The 22,114-nt window shown below is 37.5% G+C and overlaps 1 protein-coding gene across 7 annotated transcripts in view; it reads right to left on the minus strand.

Moving 5' to 3' along the window:
• Positions 1-15,868, minus strand: part of RALGAPA1 (Ral GTPase activating protein catalytic subunit alpha 1) — a 259,309-nt gene extending 243,441 nt beyond the window's left edge. For 3 of the 7 annotated variants that reach the window (XM_049899496.1, XM_049899498.1, XM_049899499.1), the window contains exon 1: positions 15,280-15,867. In XM_049899496.1, coding sequence (XP_049755453.1) covers positions 15,280-15,385 — 106 coding nt within the window. In that variant the 5' untranslated portion in view covers positions 15,386-15,867. Of the gene's footprint in view, positions 1-15,279 lie in introns of all 7 variants that reach the window. The other 4 variants (XM_049899501.1, XM_049899497.1, XM_049899503.1 and 1 more) reach the window with 3 other exon arrangements.
• Positions 15,869-22,114: the final 6,246 nt, after the last annotated feature.

The following is a 22,114-nucleotide window of genomic DNA, read 5'->3' on the forward strand; positions in this document are numbered from 1 at the left end:
ATGATTTCATATTTTATTTGGGATTATTTATATTTAATGTGATTATTGATACTATTATATTTGAGTCTATCATCTGTTATTTGTTTTCTGTTTATCCTTTCTGATCTTTTCTTTCTGGGATAAATACACATATAGAGGACTAGAATAAAGAGCCCAGAAATAAACCCTTACACTGATGGTTAACTGATTTTGGATAAGGTGCCAAGGCAACTCAATGGAGACGAATAGTCTTTTTAACAAATGGTGCTGGGACAACAGAATATCTACATGCAAAAGAATTAAGTTGGAACCCTACAGTATACCATATACAAAATGTAATTCAAAATGGATCAAAGACCTACGTATAATATATAAAATTATAAAACTCTTATAAAGAAACATGACCTTGGATTAGTCAATGCTTTTTTATATAGGACACCAAAAGCACAAGGAACAAAAGAAGAAATAGACCAGGCTTCATCAAAATGAAAAGAAAACCTACAGAATGGGAGAAAATATTTGTACATCATGAATCTCATAAGGGACTGTATCTAAAATGTGTGTGTATATGTTGTGTTGTGTGTGTTATGTATATACAGAATATATATGTGTGTGGATAATGTGTGTGTGTATATGTATTGATACATACACACGTCTTCACCCAAACTACTCTTCTTTCACTTGTCTAATGATATCCTCACCGTCTTTCAAGGTACAGCTCAAACGCCCCTGCCCCCATGAAGCTTCCTCCAAGACCCTCATTCAGATACGATCTTTCATTTGTATTCATACATTTTTCTTGTTCAACATAGGATTCTCTTTCACTATACCATCAACTCCCACACTCATCTTTGCAGTTCCCTAAAACCTAGCAAAGAAAGCACTACATGTAAGTTGGTTATTCAAATAGTTGCTCCAATCTATCACCTTCAGATTTTTCCAACAAATAAATGGAAGCACAGACGGATAATTATTTTTCTTAAGGTCATTTTACAAGAAATGGCATGTTTACAAGAAGCAGCTAACAGTAACAATCTCCTTGTCTCCAAGAGGTCCTAAGGACAATTGATGGAAAGGGAAGATGACTGGTAACCTTGATGACTGCGTACCTTGAAGCTAACTTAAAAGGCTTCAGACAATGACAACAAACATTTGGTTATGCAAACACACTTCTTTACAGTAGCAATTATTCTATTCTAATTTTGGGTGGGGTGGGGAAGTATAATAATTGCTAAGTGATATAATTTAAGGATTTCTGCATGTTTATTTGAAATAAAACATCAACAATTAATTTTATTTCCTTACATTTATTCAATTCTCATTTGTTTTCCCAACATGTAACTTTGAAATAATTTTCTAATTTACCCATTTTTAATAGGTTAGAGACTGAGACTACACTTCAAAATCTTGACCATCATCAAAATTATTCAGTGGTTTGTACTCAATTTATTTTTTAAGAACAAATTTCATTACTTGACTTTGAGTAGCCTATCAGGTCTCGAATTTGGTTTTATCTTAAGGGTTCAAATTAAAATTAAAATCATTTTCAAAATTCTTCACCAAGTTCTGTGCAACAATGCATTTTTTTTAATGTAATCTTCCAACAATATCTGAGGTATCATTATCTTAAATTTATAGACAAGCAAAATGAAGATCTGAAGTGTTATGTATATAATCTAGGTAAGATCAGAACCCAGGTCTTCTGACTTTCTCTACTATAGTCCCTTATTTTCTAGCTATCTAATATTCAAGTTACCTTAGAAACTAATTATTACATACTACGCAGGCTCATTGCAGGGACTATTAAATCAGGTAACATGTAAAAGGCTTAGTCCAGGTCTTGTCACATATAAGAGGTCAGTAAATATTAGCTATTATTACCAATACATGACAGCTGCTTCTGTAAAAGTATTCACCCCTAAAAACTTTTCCCCAAAGATAGTGAAAAGATGGAACAGTACCTGGAAGTACATTGTGTTCATGTGAAAAAGTCAACCTATTTATTTAGTAATTATTATCATGCTAACAATTCCTGAGAATCATAACATTTGACTATAGAAATATACCTAAATTCTAAAATCAACTTCCAAATAATGAATATTTAAAGTGGTTCAAATTGGACACTTATCCACTTACTTAGAATAAAAAACTTAGAATAGGCACTAAGAAATGGCAATGCTGGTTACAAAGGATATATTGTAATTTTAAATTTTAATGTATATCAATCAAACTGCCCTCCAATTCACATTCCACTAGCGATATATGAGTATCTGTTTCCATGTGTCTTGATACCCTACTTTTAAATCTTTTCCAAACTTTATAAATTTGTAACAGTACATGAATAAAGGAAATTAACTCAAACATGATAAAATGTTTCTTAGTTTGTCTGTCTTTTAACTCTGTTCATGATGGGTTTTACTCTTAGAAACTTATAATCTTTCATCTACACAAATTTATCAATAATTTCCTTGACAATTTCTAACTTTGGTATAAGTTCTAAGTGTGGTCTTCTCTATCCCAAAATTAAAGAAATACTTGCCTATTCCAAGGAAGATGAAAAGATGTTCAACATCATTAATCATTAGAGAAACGCAAATCAAAACCACAATAAGATACCACTTCATACCCACCTATGCCTACCTATATTCTAGGATAGCTAGAATCAACAAGTCAGATAATAACAAGTGTTGAAGATGTGGAGAAATCCAAATTCTCATATGACACTGCTGGCAGGAATATAAAATGATCCAGCCACTTTGGAGAACAATCTGGCACTTGCTCAAATGACTAAACACAGAGTTATCATGTGACCCAGCAATTCCACTCCTAGGTATGTAATACCCAGGAGAAATTAAAACACATGTCCACACAAAAACTTGAATACAAATCTTGGTAGCGGCAATATTCATAATGGCCAAAAGGTGGAAACAACCGAAATATCTATGAACTGATAAATGGATAAACAGAACGTGTTACTTACATACAATGGAAAATTATTCCACTACAAAAGGAACAAAGTACCGGTACAAGCCACAACATGGATGAACCCTGAAAACATTACACTGAGTGAAAGAAGTCAGTCACCAAAGCCTACATTATATGATTGCATTTATATCAAAGTTCTGAGGACACAGATCCATAAAGACACAAAGTGGATTCACGGTTGTTTAGGGATAATGGGAGAAAATGGACATACAAGGAGGTGATAGTTAAAGAGTACAGGGTTTATTTGTTTATTTTAATTGTACTTTAGACAAAGGTTTACAAAACTAGCTTCTCATTAAACAGTACACGTGTTACTTTATGACATTGGTTAACAACCCTACGGCACGTCAACACTCTCCCTTCTCGACCTTGGGCGCCCTATTACCAGCTTTCCTGTCCCCTCCTGCCTTCTTGTCCTTGCCCGTGGCCGGTATGCCCCCTTTAGCCTCGTTTTGTTTTATGGGTACAGGGTTTATTTTTGAAGTGATAAAAATGTTCTAAAATCAACTATGGTGGTAATTGCACACATCTGTGAACATGCTAAAAACCACTGCACTGTATACTTTAAATGGGTGAATTTTATATATGTATATATATATCTATACACACACACATACATAAAGCATATCTCAATAAAGCTGTTAAGAAAATACTTGCCTTTTTTTCTTCTAGTGCTGTTAGGGTTTTACTTTTCATACTGAAGAAATTGATCCATTTAGAATTTATTCTGTTAGAAGGTATGAAGTAGTAATCTATATGTATTTTTTATCTAGATGAGCATTCTCCCTTCTTAATCTTTATCTAAACAACTATTTAATGAGTTGGTCACATGAGTTCCTTTTGTAGCTTATACAAATCAAGAGGAAGACTGCTTAAATGGAATAGTAGTAAGGTTATTAAAGTTAAGGATATCAAATATACCAGGGAGTTAGAAGAGTCATATAATTATCTATTTAAGTCCCTTAAAATGATGGCAAGGTTGTAAGTCAGGTATCAAAGTTCTTGATAAATTTAATGAAGTGACCAGGAGGCTGAGAAGTAACACCAGTGAGAAAGTTTGAAGGACTGTGTGATCAGGCAGCATACGTACCCCAAAGTAAGAAGGATTTTCAGAGAAGTGCAGAAGTATCATAGTAACACCAGTGAGATAAAGGAATGCTGAATTCTCCAGGCAAGAAGGAATGCATCACTGATTTGAGCAGGGATGTAAGGGAATTTGTGTCTTCAGGGAAAAATTAGTTTCAAATAAGGGCATACACAACATATGTCATCTTTCGTTTTAATATAAAACAACGTTCTAAGTATTTATGTAATAAGTATACACTTTGCAACAGTGTCATCTATGAACTAGTTCTATAATAGGCAACCCAACATGCTTTTATCACAGTAAGGCACAACTATATTGAATTGTTCTCATATAATTAAACTGTAACACTTAAACCCAGTGCCGTGGAGTCCATTCTGACTCATAACAACCCTATAGGACAGAGTAGAACTGCCCCATAGAGTTTCCAAGGAGCGCCTGGCAGATTTGAACTGCTGACCCTTTGGTTAACAGCTGTAGCACTTAACCACTATGCCACCAGGGTTGTAACACTTAGCCCATTTATTAAATTGGAAAGGTAAATTCGGAGCAAATAATGGATTGTCTTGAATGCAGGCTAAGGATTATGTACTTTATCCTATAGGCAATGGGGAGCCATGAAAGGTTACAGAGCAGCTAGAGTGACATGCTCAGTAATGTGCTTTAGAAATACTGTGAGAGCACCATGTAAGACAGGCTAGAGAGGAAAAAAGATCCTCGTAGGAAGACCAACCAGTAAGCTTCTGCGAAAGTTCAGGCAAGAAACTGTCGAAGTTTTAACTACAGAAATGATGGTAAGAACAGAACAGATTCAAATATCATAAAGCCTGAGAAGAGCAGGATTTGGTTGGGGATAAGGGTGTCCCATAGACAACTCAAACTTCGAGTGTCCCAACATAAATTTATCTTTCTCTACTATATTCTCCAAGATAAAAGCTTCATGTCTTACTAACAAGGAGATATCATTTACAGAAATAGGGAAAACATGAACCCTTTAGGTCATGTGGACATTTAATATTTGAAAGACAGCTACAGACACACTAATCACCTATTTTTCTATTTTCTCTAAGGGTTTTTTTCTCTAGCAGGACCTTCTATATGAAGAGACACTAGGTAACATATGAATATACACGATTAAATTCAGAATGTAGGAAAAAAAAAAATTAACCAAAACAAACAAACAAAAACAACCTGTATGCTTTCTTTTTAAGACACTGAAAACTTAAAACCCAACATGCTTCTCTTTTCCCCTTAGCTGTCATGAAATCTAAGAACCAAATTCAATGTCTCTGGGCTGTAAGCAGCTCATCTCTGCAATCTGGTAATGTTTCTTTCCTTTAAGTAGTGCCTATTCAGGTTTTGCTTGTTTTATCACTAGTGGTTCTATGCCACATTTTATTCATTCCTGTAAGTGATGCAAAATCTTTTAAATAAAATAAAATCCTTAATAAAAGAAATATTAATGCAAAGATGGGTTATGGTATTTGAAACAGCTTGCTATCTATTAAGCACATTAATCAATAACATTGTTTATATTAATAATCTGCACAATAAATCATTTTATAAACATACAAGGTCAAAGTAGTTAAATTAGGTCAAATTAATTTTTCAAATAAATAAGATTCAAATTAAAGAGCTTTACTATAGAAGGGTCTCATGTTAAGTATATAGGAGCACTTAACTTTAGACACCAAGCTCTTAAAAATGCACTCAAATATCAAGTTAGCTATTTTTATAGGCAGTTTATAGTTCACAATGACTCCTATACTTCCTGCCAAATCAGTTCCAAGTTAGTATGTACCATGTTTATGTCATTTATTCAATAAACACACAGTATTTGTTTCTGTCCTTATATTTTGCCATTTGTACCTACTGAACACTAGTATTTCATTATTTTTCGGACTTAAAATATTTTAATCTAATTTTCTTTGTGAAAATGGATGTATTTAAATTACAGAAAGGCAATCAGATACTTCTCACTAATCACTTTAAGTTAACAAATGCCTTCCCTAAATATAAAAAAGAAAAATATAGGAACCAAATTACTTTTGGTATGAAGCCAATTTTCAGTCTCCTTTATTTAAAAGAATCTGTTATCATCAACACCCAAAATTTAAGTATATTATTGTTAATATATGTTCATATTGTCCTTTAAGTGAAAAACTAAGTTTATACAAAATAACTGTACTATAATCAGGCAGAGATGATGAAAAATAATAATCTGCAAAGTTAATAATGGTCAAGCAGAGAAAAGGGACCAACAAAAGCCAAAATGCTAGGTATGGTATGCCTATCTGTGGAAATGAATTGGCCACAACATCTGTACAGGCATAGAGAGATATGGAAACTGTGTCTCTGGCTATTCTTTCTCCAGTTCACGTACAACGGCCATTCTAATGGCAAAGATTTTTGCCAATAAAAGAGAGGGAGACAGCAAGATGAGGACTGAGATCTCTAGCAACCACAAGAGATATGGTTTGACATGAACATTTAAAAGTTCCCAATATTTCCTTCTGGACTAGTTCAACAATTTCATATGGGAAAAGAGAATGTGATTCCCATATCAGCACATTGTATAGCTTCTTCTCTGAGTCACTACTGTAACAGAGCAGAGAATAAAAGCTCTGCAAACAGACCTGAGACACAGGTTTGAAGCCTGTTCTATTCATACCGTTCTGTGCTCTTGAAAAATTTACTGAGTCCTTGAGACTCAGTTTCATAAAGTCATAACATCATCTACTTTATTGAGTCGTTGTGAGAAGTATCTGACACGGAAAAGATAATATTTATAAATATTTGTTTCCCATCTTGTTTACTACTGTTGAGAACCAATACTCTAAAACCTTTCCCATTCCCATAGTTTCCAATTAGATCTCCAACCAACTTTGTACTCCATCTGGTTGCTGGCCTCTTGTCCAAAGCCTTTTTAGGTAGGTGATGTGAAAGGCGCATTGTACTTAGTTGCATAAACAAGGAGTGGAAAGAAAAAGGGAAACAAATGTTTTCTCATCAACATGAAAACAAGCTATCCTAAATCACATGTGTAAAGCAGTCTGCACTACAAGCTATCCTAAATTACATATGCAAAGCAGTCTGCACTGTAAGGAGATACCAAAATAATTTTCAGGATAAACTTAATTTTAAAAGTATTTCAAAGTAAACTACATGAAATAAATGCTGTTAACTCCTTGGGTTTTACCTCAGTAACTTAAAGTACTTTAAATTAAAAATTTAATGTATTTCAAGTATTTTTCACACGCATTACCTCACTTCATCCCTCAAGACACAGATATCTTAAACAAATAGTATTAGCCTACATTTTAAATAAGCAAACTAAGGGTCATAAAGGCCAAATGGCTTGACTAAGGTCACAAAGCCAGTATGGCAGAGCAGCTAGTTCTGCTCAGACCTATGTTCAGAGGTCTTAATTTGCATGTTATATAAAACCTCCTAAGGCCTATTGCAAAGACTTGATTTTGCTAGGTATGTGATCTCACAGGATATGAGGCATTACTAACCAGTCAAAACCACACACCCAACAAAAGCCCAATTTTATAAAAAAAAAAAAAATCATAGCCTAATTTAAGGAAAATTCTTTGAAAAGCATCTTTTCAAAAAAATTAGAATATTCAAACATGATCCAAAAGGCTTCACATTCACCAAAGATGGAATAACAATCACAAGATGGAAACAATAAACACCCCATTTTTTCTGAGGGGAAAAAAAAAGATGAAATATAAGAAACAACAGTTTTCAAGACACTAGGCATTAGGTAAGGACACGAGCCCTCAGGGATGGAAAATAAATGAGGTGTGCCTTACTACTGCTCCAATTTACTGCCTTGAGAGAGATTCCAGGCTTCGACAAAAAGGAGAAGTAATCCAGGTGGTGTCCAGAAGACTCCATGAGTTGAGAAAACAGAGCTGAGAGTTCAGGGGTACCAACGCAACGAGAGTTCACAGGACATAGTACCAAAGAAAAGACAGCTTCACAGTGAGACCCTAGGAGACTGAAGAGGGTCCCTTTCAATTTATTTAGCAGAGCATCGATCACAGCATACTTGTAAGAAAACTACCCAAGGCAGGGGAAAGAACCATGCAAAAGGATTAGAGAGACTAGTACCAGGCACTCACATAGTACCTGTTCCCAAGAGTTGTACTAGAAGATAATTTATAATTCACGAAGCATTGGGTAGGACACTTAGGAAGATAATTGCTTAAGTAGCTAATAATTAGTCCTAGATGGAACACTACCGTAGACTCATGAATTAAATCATAAAAGCGAGACTCAAAACGATCACACTGTTTTCAATAATCTGACTGCTTCCCAGAAAAATGTTCAAAAATATTTTTAAGAATACAAAATATCCAGTACCTAATCAGGTAAAATTCACAATATCAGGTATCCAAAGACTAGCAGGCACATAAGGAAGCAATAAAACACAACCAATAATGGGGAGAATAATCAATCAATTGAAACTGACCAAAAATTGAAAGAGATGTTAGAATTAGCAGAGAAGTATATTAAAATAGCTATTTTAACTATATTCCCTATGTTCTAAAAGCTAAGAAAACACATGGAAGATATTTTTGAAAAAGATTCAAAATGAACTAGAGATGAAAACTACAATGACTAAGATGACAAACTAGACAAGATTAATTGCAGAGCAGAAAAAACAGTAGTGAACTGAAGAGTTAACAGAAGAAATTATCCAAAATAAAACACAGGAAGAAAAACACTCCTCAAAAAAGAAGAGAGTTATCAGTGAGCTATGAGACCTTTAAATATACTAATAATACTTCCTAATATGTTGTCTAATATGTTTGGAGCCCCGGTGGTATAGTGGTTAAGAGCTCAGCTGCTAACCCAGAGGTCAGCAGTTCAAATCTACCAGCCGCTTCTTGGAAACGCTATGGGACAGTTCTACTCTGTCCTATAGATAGGATTGCTATGAGTCAGAACCAACCTGACAGCATCTAACAACAACAACAATATGCTGTTGTTGTTAGCTGCTGTCGAGTTGGCCTCTGACTCATGGCAACATCATGCACAAAGGAACAAAACCCTGCCTGGTTCTCATGATCAGTTGCAGACCTAACCACTGTGACTGATTAGGGCTTTCGTTGGTAATTTTCAGATGTAGATCATCAAGTCTTTCTTTCTAGTCCATCTTAGTCTGGAAGCTCCACTGAAACCAGTTCAGCACCATGTTGTTGTTGTTGTTGTTGTTATGTGGTGTCAAGTCAGTTCTGATTCAGTGATCCTACGTACATTAGAACAAAACACCGCCTGGTCCTGTGCCATCCTCACTATCATTGCTATGCTTGAGTGCATCATTGCGGCCACTGTGTCAATCCATCTCATTGTTGAGGGTCCTCTCTTTCACTGACCCTCTGCTTTACCAAGCATGGTTCAGCATCATAGCAACACACAAACCAACACTGACAGATAGTGGCTACACGAGGTGCACTGGCTGGGAATCAAACCCGGGTCTCACACACGGAAGGTGAGAATTCTACCACTGTAGCACCAATGTCTATCCCCTCTTCCTGATACACTAATATAATATTAATACTTTCTAATATGCTAATAACTGGAATCCAAAAAGGAAGGGGCTAATAAATTTTTAAAAAAATGGTCAAAATTTTTCTACATTTGAAAATGAACCCCACTGAACCCCAAGCCAAGAAATATAAACTACACCAAAGCACATCAAAGCCAAATTGCTCAAAACCAGTGATGAAGAGATAAAAAGCAGCCAGAGAAAAAGACGTATTACGTAGAGAGTAACTAAGATAAGAATGACAGCAGACTTCTTATTAGAAACAATGCAAGAAGACAGCAGCGTAAATTTTAAAGAATTGAAAGAAAAAAACTATCAACCTAGAGTCCTAAACACAGCAAAAATATCTTTCAAAAGTGAAAAGAATATTTTAAAAAGAAGGCAAAATAAAGACTTTTTCAGAAAAGCAAAAACCATAAAGCCATCACCAGGAGACGTCGTCCACCAGGAGAAATATTAAATCCCTCAGGGAGAAAATGATACTGAATGGAAATGTGTATCTATACAAAGGAATGAAAAGCACTGCAAATATTATCACATGGATAAACATACAACACTTGTTCTTATTATTTAAAAATCTTTACAAGATAATTGCCTGCTTACACAAAAATAATGATATTCAGTGTGAGGTTTACAGCATATGAATAAGTAAAATGTATGACAACAGCATAAAGGTTGGTGGGGGGAACGGAAGTATTATTGTACAAAGGCTCTCATACTACCTCAGAAGTGGTATAATATCACTCAAAGGTAGGCTGTGAAGGTATCTTTATCAAAGATTCCATAGAAGAATCCTGATCAAAAGAGGGAAAATGTAGAACAGAATTTAAAATTCTCACGGACTTCCAGACTTTCCGGAGCCACAGAGGGTGGATGAACCCTTGAAACTACTGCTCTGAATTTTCTATAAACCTTGAACCAAAAATATCTCCTGTAGTCTTCTTAAAACCAATACTGGTTTAGCTTAACTAGTAAAAAATGTCTGCCTTGAGCATTATGCTCTTTTAAGAACTATCTACATGGGACTGAACAGCAACTTGAAAGATTAGGGATCTGTGAGTTTATGTCAGTGAGGGAGGAACAACTCAGGAAACGAGGGTGAAAATAGTTGCACAATTCAAAGGATATAATCAATGTCACTAAATTGTACATGCAGGAACTGCTGAACTGGTGTATGTTTTGTTGGGTATATTCTCAGGGAAAACAATAAAATTAAAAAATTTAGGGAAAAAAATAAGAAACAAAATCTCATAAAAGTGCACAAAAAGAAATAGACAAATTCACAATTACAGTTAGAGACTTCAATACTCTTCTCTCAATAATTGATAGAATGAGTAGACAGAAATTCAGTGAGGCTACAGAAAACATGAACAAAACCATCAAACAACTTGCCCTAATTAACATTTTTAGGACACTCGACAACACAGAATATAGATTCTTTTCAAATGCACAGAGAATATTTACGAAGTTGAAACATATTTTGGGCCATCAAATGAATTTCAATAAACGATAAAGAATTCCAGTTATAAAAAGTATGTTCTCTGACTACAATGAAAGTAAATTAGTAATCAATAACAAAAAGATAACTGAACTATGCAAAAACATATGAAGCTAAAGAACACACTTCTAAATAACCCACAGATCAAGAAGAAATCAAAAGGCAAGTGAGGAAGTATTTTGGACCTAATTGAAAATGAAATTACAAAATATAATTTAAGGGATGTTATTAGAACAGTAGTTAGGGGAAAATTTATATCACCAAATGCCTGTATTAGAAAGAAGAAAGGTCTCAAAGAAAGTAACTTCAGCTTACATTTTAAGAAGCTAGAAAAAGAAGAGCAAATTAAATCAAACTAAGCAGAAGAAAGGAAATAATAAAGATCAAAGCAGAAATCAATGAGAAGAAAAGCAATGCAGAAAATCAACAAAGCCAAAAGCTGATTCTTCTAAGAATATCAATAAAAGTGATAAATCTCTAGTCAGGCTGTTCAGGAAAAAAATCCACAAATACCAAAATTGAGAGAGGTGACATCACCACAGATTCTGTAACTACTCAAATGATAATAAGTGAATATTATGGACAACTTTATATCTATAAATTTGACAACTTAGACAAAATGGGCAAATTGCCTGAAAGAAACTACCAATGCTCACTCAAGAAGAAATAGATAACCTGAATATGCCTAAAGAAATTGAAACTGCAGTTAAAAACCTTCCCACAAAGAAAACTCCATACCCAAATGTCTTCACTGCTGAATTCTACCAAACATTTAATGAAGAAAACTACCAATGATACACAAATACTTCCAGAAAATTAAACAGGAAGGAATATTTCCCAATTCATACTATGAGGCCAGCATTACCTGATACCAAAATTAGACACATTACCAAAAAACTACAGAACAATATTCTCATGAATATAGATGCAAAAATTATTAACGAAATTTTAGCAAATTGAATTCAACAATATATAAAAGACAATACAGCATAACCAACTGGGATTTAAACCCAGGAATGCAGGATTGGTTTAACATTTGAAAATCAATGTAATTCATCGTATTAACAAACAAAAAAGAAAAAACCATCTATTCATCTCAATGTTGTTAGTTGCTATCAAGTCAATTCTGACTCATGCCAACCCCATGTGTGCAGAACAGAACTGCTCCATAGGGTTTTCAAGGATGTGGCCTTTCAGAAGCAGACTGCCAGGCCTGTCTTCCAAGGTACCTCTCTCTGTGTGGGTTTGAACTGCCAAGCTTTCCACTAGTAGTCGAGCGCTTAACTATCTGCACTACTCAGGGACTCCGTTCCTTCACAATCAAGTTCTATAAATGCAACTGGAATTGTCCTACAGTGGGAACACATGCCAGGAAAAAGGTTTACATCAGATGTTTAAATTACGATTATGCCCTCAGATACTTGGATGCATTCAATTCTCCTATAAGTACCCTTGAGTGAGTGGCAGTTTAATTTACGGGTTAAAAATACAGATCAGATGAGAACAAACAAAAATCAAAATCTTGCATAGTTGGCAACACTCAACAACTCTGCTAACTAAACAGTTTCCTCATTGTGTTTACCTGATGTAAAACCTGCGTCTCCTACAAAAAAGGATATGAAGTGTCTCTTCCAACTAAAAAATGAGGGACTGGATTGGCCGATCTCTTAAGAATGCCTTTCAGCTTTTGTCATCTCCTCTCTCCTAATCATTTTCTTAACAATTATATTAACCATATTTCAAACAAAATAACTGTAATTATTTAGACAGAGAATACTTTATTGAATTTAATTACTATAACTGATATAGGCCTGGTGATGCAATGGTTAAATGCTCAGCTATTAACGGAAAGGTTGGCAGTTCTAACCCACCCAGTGGCCCTTCAGGAGAAAGACTTGGCAATCTGCTTCCCATGAAGATTACAGCCTAGAAAAACCCTATGGGATAGCTCTACTCTGCACACACGCGGTTGCTATGATTTGAAATCAACTTCATGACACCTAAAAACAACATAGCATTTGGAGGTCCATCTCTTACTCTATGTTTTGAAAAGGTTTCTCAATCTCTACACTACTGACATATTGGGCTAGACAGTTATTGTGATGCAAGATGTTTAGCGGCATCCCTGGCCCCTACCCACTAGATGCCAATAGTACCTCTACCGTAGTCATGACAATCAAAAATATCTCCAGAAACTGCCAATCATCCTCTGTCGGGCAAAACTTTTCCTGGTTGAGAACTACTGCGCTAAAACTACTGAAGTATAATAATCTCTCTATATGGACCTCCTCCACTCACAGGGCAGGGAGTCTGAAAGCACAGCATTCTCCATTTGAAGGGTCTTAAGGGTATTTTAAATGTTTATACATGCACACACACATATACAGGATAAAAATGCTCCATTAAAAACAGTCCATAACTTACTAAGAAGCAAAAGGGTTTTGTTTTGTTTTGTTTTAATTATATTATTGTTTTGTTTTCAAATGGAGGAAACCAGGCCCTATAAAACATCTGACATATGTGACCTCTTAAATTTAGACCAGGTCTCCCAGACAGAAAAAATTTTCTATGCCAAAGAAGTATACATGAACCATTCCTTAACCATTCTATAACTAAAGAACTACAGCAGTTAACTTAGGAAATCTCAATACTTTATTGGACCTAAAATTTATAGCTCTGCCATTATACAACCTACAGTTTGTCCCAAGTAGGTGCCACATTATTGTGATCCATATTTTCCTACATTAGTTTTCTATGTCCCACTCTCTGTCAAATTTTTTCTTCAGTGACTTAACTCTCAAGTAGAAAAGATCATACTCTGAACTATATTTAGAAGATTTGTATTTTCCTGAAAACTGAGCTTAGTTTCATATTGCCAAGCTGCATGAATTGCTTTTTCACCATTCCACAGGAAAAAAATACAACTTACTTGTGATAAAGATTAGCTGTCATAAATGTAGGAAAAGTAAAAAACAAAAAAGCTGCACTGGAGTCATAAAACCTGTTCTGAATCAGCCTTCTACTTAGACGTTGACCACTTAACTTTTCCAAACTTCGGCTTTCTCATCTATAAAAATGGAGGATAATAATATCTGCTTCTAGATTTACCGTGAGGATTCATTATGAAAAATTATGTGAAATCACTTTGTAAACAATAAAGTCCATATAAATGTTGTGTATTAGTGGGGAAGCACGTACTTTAAATAAGGGACTTACATCTCTCACTAATAAACATCACTTTCCAAAACAAATACTCATTAGGAAGACAGCTTGAGATAATACTCTAAACTAGCATCTGGGTTCTAAATTCAGTTCTGCCAGTAACTACCAATCAACACAGGCAAAGTCATTTTCCTCTTGACCTCAAATATCTTCATCAAAAAAAAAATGCAAGTACTGACCAGAAGGCTCCTTAATGGCAAGTACATAATGGCCTAAGTACTATTACAGCCATTATCAGGCTATGAAATGACCAAATATCCAAACTCAGGGCACTGTTTAACATTACATCCAAAACTCAGGGCACTGTTTGGTCTGCCAGCAAAACAGGTAGAGGGCAGCCGACTTTAAAAAAAATTGAATTAAATAAAAATACAATTCTCGAGAAGAGAAGGAAGCTATAAACTACTCCCCCCCCCCATAATTAATAGTTCTCCCTCTAAATGACAGTAATGATGAACAAGAGTGCATAAGGGCGGGGCTCTTTTCCACAAGCTTTTTGGGAACCACCCACTTCCCAAAGAGGTATAACTGCCCACTCCTTGCCCTCATCAGCCAAGAAACTTGAAACGAAAAATTAAGGTTTATACCGGGTGGAAATGGCGGTAGTCATTTGGCAAACATATCCTATAAACACCACACCAAGTCTTCCGAAAGTCGCAAAGATCTAAGCTTTTGGAATAATGATTTTTTTTTTAATGAATCTGAACTATTAACTCAAAATTAGATAACCCTGGGTTAATAGTGATTAGTGTTTGCCAATGGCCAAGTTTTCCCTTCCCCAAACTCTCCGCCCTCCCAGGTCTCCGCAGAGGCGACACCTCGCCCTCTGCTCCCGCACCGCGCCAGGTCCGGACGCACCAGCTCCCGAGGGCGAATCACCAGAGATCCCCAGGGGAGGGAAGGCCGGGCAACCCAGGCCTCTCGGTGCCGCCACCCCTCGCTCCTCACCGATGACGATGCGCAGGTGCTTGAGGCGGGTCAGCGCGTCCTTCTTGGTGTCCAGCACCTTCTGGGTGGACTTCTTCACGTCCCCGTGCGGCTTCTTGGAGAACATCCTGCCGCTGTCGCCGCCACCGCTGGCTCCAGCCCCCTCCCGGCCCGGTCCCGGCGGCAGAAAGTGGAGGGAGTGGGCGGGGAGGAGACTAGTGTGAGCGGCTCATTCACTCCCCAGGACTGAAGGCCCCAGGAGAGGCGACTCCTCCCCGATCCAGGCCAGCACCGCCACCTCCAACCGCCTCGCGCTGCGGCTACGAGACACCTTCGTCTCCAGCTCCAATATGGCGGATCCTCTCTCCCGGCCCTGCACAGAGCAAGGGAGACCCGGGCGGGCCGCCCGCGGCCGCCGCCGCCTCCCGCCTCCAGCGGCCGCCGCTTGCCGCCACAGGCCGGGGCCCCAGACCCAGAGCCGCGGAGGTGGGGCTCTCGGCGGCGGCAGCACAACTCCTCTCCCTGAGGCCCCCTTAAGGTTAAAGCTTCTTCAGCAGCTTAGACCCTGCAGACGCCCAAGCAGAAACGAAGAGTGTAGGGATGGGGTTTCACGACTCCGCCGTCGGTGGCGAACGGTCCCCGTGGCGACCGCCTTCTGACGTCAAGGGCTTTTGACGTCATGCCAGCGTGAGATCATCCATGGCACTACCCACTCAGTTTTGGTTTTCTGTGTAAACAGCCAAAAGAGGAGCCCAAGGAAGTCGAGGAGGGCGTTACTGCATGTACCATTGTAAACGGTAACTCCTAGCCAAACTCCCAGAGTCGTGTCGTGTAGTTTTTGTAAGAATGGCCCTTCATCTTCACTGTTTAATATGTCATAATAATTTCACAACGTAGCTTCAAAACACAAAAGCAAAACGTGCAAGATATTTTAGATGCCAATTCTTTTAAAGGCCTGGGTTGTAACACCCTTTCATTTCCTAGTTTGGATTGAGTTTAAACTATCTTTTGTTTTGTTTTGCAAAATGATGATTAACGTTTACTGTAGTTTAGAGATTTGTGTGGTTATAGGCCATCCTTTTGGTTAAAATCATTTTGCGTAAATGAGTGACTTCTGCCAGAAACATGTTGTAACAGAAAAATTACAGAGAAAAGAAATCTGGAGAGCTTCAATGTTTAATTTTCTTAATATATAAAAAGTTCACATAATCCAAGAGAAAATTGCTAAGACCTAGGTAGAAAAATTAACAAGGAACGTGGAAAAATGACAGAAGTGTATACCAATAACTAAAACATGTGGAAAATGTTCACACTCATTAGTAGTTTTTAAAAATCAGATTAAAAGAATTTTTATTTCTTAATTTTGAACAGCTTTATTCAGGTATAATTGATACATAATAAACCACATTTATATAAAGTGTACAATTTGATATCAAATTTTAACATATGCATACACCTGTGAAAACATCACCACAATCAAAATAGTGAGCATATCCATCACCCTCAAAGTTTCCTCCTGTCACTTTGTAATCCCTCCCTCCTCCTCACTTCTGATCCCCAGACAGGCATTGGTCTGCTTTCTCTCGCTCTGAGTTTGTATTTCCTAGAGTTTCGTATAAGTAGAAGCATACAATATACTCTTTCTTGGTCTGGCTTCTTTCACGCAATATAGTTTATTTGTTTTATCAGTCAAAGTAGTGAAGTTTGTTTTTAAATTAACATTCTTACTGATGGTGAGTGTGACAGGAGGCACTCTGATAGCTTCTCACAAGCTTTCTGGAAAACAGTTTGGCATTCTATAACAAGACACTTGAAAATGTTTCCATCTTTTGATTCAGTAGTTTCCTTTTAAATCTCTATCCTAAAGAAAAAAAAGAAAAACAGAAATGGTGCAAATATTTATGTAAAGATACTAAAGCATGATTTACAATATTGAAAGAGTAGTAACAATATGAATGCCATCAATAAGGAGATGAACATCCAATAAATAGGTGGAACATAATGCAGCCATGAAAAGTGATTAATATGAAGACTTTTTAATGACATGGAAAATAATCAAGAATATAAAGTAAAAAAGCAGATACAAAGCTGAAAATATGTATGTTATAAAAACTGCAAAAACAAGGTTGTGTGTAAAATGTAGTTAGAAAAAAAGATGGAAAACTATCCCAAAATTGTGATATCTGCAAAGTGGAATTACAAGTGTTTTTGATTTTTATCTTAATATTTCATTTTGTTTCTATTTTTTACAAAAAAGCATACATTGCTTTCATGATTAAAAAGAAAAAACAGTTTTAAAATTAAGAAATTCTAATGTACCAATTTTAAACTCACAAAACAAATTATGATGTATGTGTAACAATATAAACTCCTTGAACAATAGGACTGTTCTTTATCCCTACTACAGCATAAAATAAGTATTTGTTGATTTTAAAATTATTATATTTACGTTACAAAATGGTTTCTTTTGATAGTAGAAGAGTCATCTAACCCCATGATGCTATCATTTATTTGGTGATTTTGGACTCCTGTAACCATGTTTCTTTTCTGAGATACTAATTGGACCTCACCTGTCAGGGATTCCACAAGCTACTCAACTTCAACATGTACAAAACAGAACTTGTCGTCTTTGTCCTGCGCCTTCCCAAACCTGATCCTCCTTCTTCAGTAAACAACTTATTTGACAGTACCCTGAAATCGGAATCATCCTAAGACTTCTCTTCCTTCTCCCCTCGTGTCCAATCAGTTACCAAGTACTGATGACTCTACTTCCTAAATATTTTTTTTATTTGGTCCTCTCCATTGTCACATCTCTTGTTTAGACTCAGGGTCTCACCATCTCTAGCCTGTTGTCTTAGTCATCTAGTGCTGCTATAATAGAAATACCACAAATGCATGGCTTTAACAAACAGAAATTTATTTTTTCACAGTTTAGAAGATGAGAAGTCCAAATTCAGGGTGCCAGAAAGGCTTCCTCTCTGTGTCAGCTCTGGAGGAAGGTACTTGTCTCTTTGAGCTTCTCCTCCTGGGCAATCTTCATGTGGCTTGGTGTCTCTCTTCCCCCATCTCTGCTAGCTTCTCTTCTCTTTTGTATCTCAAAAGAGATTGACTCAAAATACACCCTACACTAATCCTGTCTCATTAACATAACAAAGACAACCCATTCCCAAATGGGATTATAATCACAGGCATAGAGATTAGGTTTTACAACACATATTTTTCAGATACATAATCCAATCCATAACATCCCACCCTTTGGCTCCCAAAATTCGTGTCCCTGGCACATGCAAAACACATTCACCTCTATCACATCATTCCAAAAGTCTTATATCAACTCCAATTCCAAAATCTCACCTTCTGTATCACTGAAATCAAATATGGGTGAGACTTTAACCATATTAAGCATATTTCATCCTGGGGCAAAATTCCTCTTCATCTATGAACCTGTGAAAGTTATCTGCTTCCAAAGTACAAAGGTGGAATAGGCACAAGGTAGACATTTCCATTACAAATGGAAGAAACTGGAGGGAAAGAAGGAATAACAGGCATCAAGCAAATCCAAAACAAATTACATTAGCCCTCAAACCTTGAGAATAGTTCTCTCCTCTTTTAAGATCATCTGGGCAATGGCCCCCAGCAGACTCTGGGTGTTGGCTATCCCCTCTGGATTCTGAATGGAGATCCCTTATGCCTGGGCTTCAGCTCCACCTTCCATGCCCACTGGGATCACAACTCTGTTCACTTGGCTTTAGGCAGTCCCATTCTCATAGTACATCTGAGTGGCAATCCCACCTCCTTGGCCCCGTATGCCCTGTTCTTTCCTTTGGACATGGCAGCCAGGCCACCTGAACTTTGGGCAGAAGTCCTATCACCCTGACACACCTTAACTGCAACCCCACATCTGGAACTGATTCGGCAAAAATATGACTCTTTGAAACCTGGAAGGCTGTGGCCCCACCCTTTGAGATCCAGGATACTCTGGCCCCACCCTTTGATACCAATGCAGCCCTGCTACTGTGAGCCTTTCAGCAGTTCAGCTGATCTCTAAGCTGCTCCAGGGATGGTCCTTTCCTCTTCTTGGAGGGCAACAGGTGTAGTTCCTTTAGCCTGTTTCCTGCCTGTAGAATTCCAAGAGGCAAACAGCATTCTTTCCTTTCATTCTTTCTCTGTTCCCTTCAGTCTAAGCTGATGAGTTTTCTGCTCTGATAGATAGTGAAAGCCATCAGTCATGGGCTTAATCTCTTTAACAAAAGATTGTGTAGCCATGTCCTTGGTGAATGTTCTAGGATACATGTCCTTAGTTTGTACAACAGAATTTTCCAAATGTTTTAAGTTCTGTTTTCATTTTTCACTTTCTTTTTTTAAGTCCACCTTTCCTCTCACATTTTACTATAAGCAACAAGGAGAAAATATGTGACCCCTTTGAGACACTTGCTTAGAAGTCTCCTCAGCCAGATATCCAAGTTCATCACATACAAGTTCTACTTTCCACCAAACATTTGAACATAATTCAGACAAGTTCTTTCCCACTGCATAAAAAGCATCACCCTTCCTCCACTGTCCAATCACATGTTCATCATTTTCTTTTAAAGCCTCACCAGAAGCACATTTAATGTTTACATTTCTAGCTGGCACCATATGTATTCCCTAAGATGATACAGACTTTCTCTATAGCTCTCCTCACTTCCTTCTGAGCCCTCACCAGGATTGCTTTTTACATGCCTATAATTCTACCAACAGTCTCTTCAAGGTAATCAAGGCTTTTACTATTAGCCACCTTAAAACTCTTTGAGCCTGCACCCATTACCCAATTCCAAAACCAATTCTACATTTTACGTCTCCATTGGAGCAGCACCCCACACCCAGACCAAAGTCTGTCCTAGTTATCTTAGTTATCTAGTGCTGTTATAACAGAAGTACCACATAAACGTGGCTTTAACAAACAGAAATTTCTTTCCTCACAGTTTAGGAGGCCAGAAGTCCAAATCCAGCATGCTGCCTCTAGGAGAAGGCTTTCTCTCTCTGTCGGCTCTGGAGGAAGGTCCTTGTCTATTTCAGCTTCTGCTCCTAGATGATCTTCATGGGACTTGGCATCTCTCTTCCCCCATCTCTGCTGTTAACTTGCTTGCTTAATCTCTTTTATATCTCAAAAGAGAACGACTCAAGACACATCCTGCACTAATCCTGTCTCATTGACATAACAAAGACAACTCATTCTAAAATGAGACTATAATCACAGGCATAGAGGTTAAGATTTACAACACAAACCAGCATCATTCTAAATGGAGACAGACCATTCCCTTTGAGAATGGGAACCAAATAAGGATGCCCTTTATCAGCACTCTTTTTTTTTTTTTTTATTAACTTTTATTGAGCTTCAAGTGAACGTTTACAAATCAAGTCAGACTGTCACATATAAGTTTACATACATCTTACTCCGTACACCCACTTGCTCTCCCCCTAATGAGTCAGCCCTTCCAGTCTCTCTTTCGTGACAATTTTGCCAGCTTCCCACTCTCTCTATCCTCCCATCCCCCCTCCAGACAGGAGATGCCAACACAATCTCAAGTGTCCACCTGATATAATTAGCTCGCTCTTCATCAGCATCTCTCTCCTACCCACTGTCCAGTCCCTTTCATGTCTGATGAGTTGTCTTCGGGGATGGTTCCTGTCCTGTGCCAACAGAAGGTCTGGGGACCATGGCCGCCGGAATTCCTCTAGTCTCAGTCAGACCATTAAGTATGGTCTTTTTATGAGAATTTGGGGTCTGCATCCCACTGATCTCCTGCTCCCTCAGGGGTTCTCTGTTGTGCTCCCTGTCAGGGCAGTCATCGATTGTGGCCGGGCACCAACTAGTTCTTCTGGTCTCAGGATGATGTAGGTCTCTGGTTGATGTGGCCCTTTCTGTCTCTTGGGCTTTTAGTTGTAGTGTGACCTTGGTGTTCTTGTTCTTCATTCTCCTTTGATCCAGGTGGGTTGAGACCAATTGATGCATCTATACGGCCGCTTGTTAGCATTTAAGACCCCAGACGCCACATTTCAAAGTGGGATGCAGAATGTTTTCATAATAGAATTATTTTGCCAATTGACTTAGAAGTCCCCTTAAACCATGGTCCCCAAACCCCTGCCCTTGCTCCGCTGACCTTTGAAGCATTCATTTTATCCTGGAAGCTTCTTTGCTTTTGGTCCAGTCCAACTGAGCTGACCTTCCATGTATTGAGTGTTGTCCTTCCCTTCACCTAAAGTAGTTCTTATCTACTAATTAATCAATAAAAAACCCTCTCCCTCCCTCCCTCCCTCTCTCCCTCCCTCGTAACCACAAAAGTATGTGTTCTTCTCAGTTTATACTATTTCTCAAGATCTTATAATAGTGGTCTTATACAATATTTGTCCTTTTGCCTCTGACTAATTTCGCTCAGCATAATGCCTTCCAGGTTCCTCCATGTTATGAAATGTTTCACAGATTCGTCACTGTTCTTTATCGATGCGTAGTATTCCATTGTGTGAATATACCACAATTTATTTACCCATTCATCCGTTGATGGACACCTTGGTTGCTTCCAGCTTTTTGCTATTGTAAACAGAGCTGCAATAAACATGGGTGTGCATATATCTGTTTGTGTGAAGGCTCTTGTATCTCTAGGGTATATTCTGAGGAGTGGGATTTCTGGGTTGTATGGTAGTTCTATTTCTAACTGTTTAAGATAACGCCAGATAGATTTCCAAAGTGGTTGTACCATTTTACATACCCACCAGCAGTGTATAAGAGTTCCAATCTCTCCGCAGCCTCCCCAACATTTATTATTTTGTGTTTTTTGGATTAATGCCAGCCTTGGAATCTCATCGTAGTTTTAAT

This window comes from Elephas maximus, chromosome 10 (genome assembly GCF_024166365.1).
Source record: "Elephas maximus indicus isolate mEleMax1 chromosome 10, mEleMax1 primary haplotype, whole genome shotgun sequence".
Taxonomy (NCBI): domain Eukaryota; kingdom Metazoa; phylum Chordata; class Mammalia; order Proboscidea; family Elephantidae; genus Elephas; species Elephas maximus.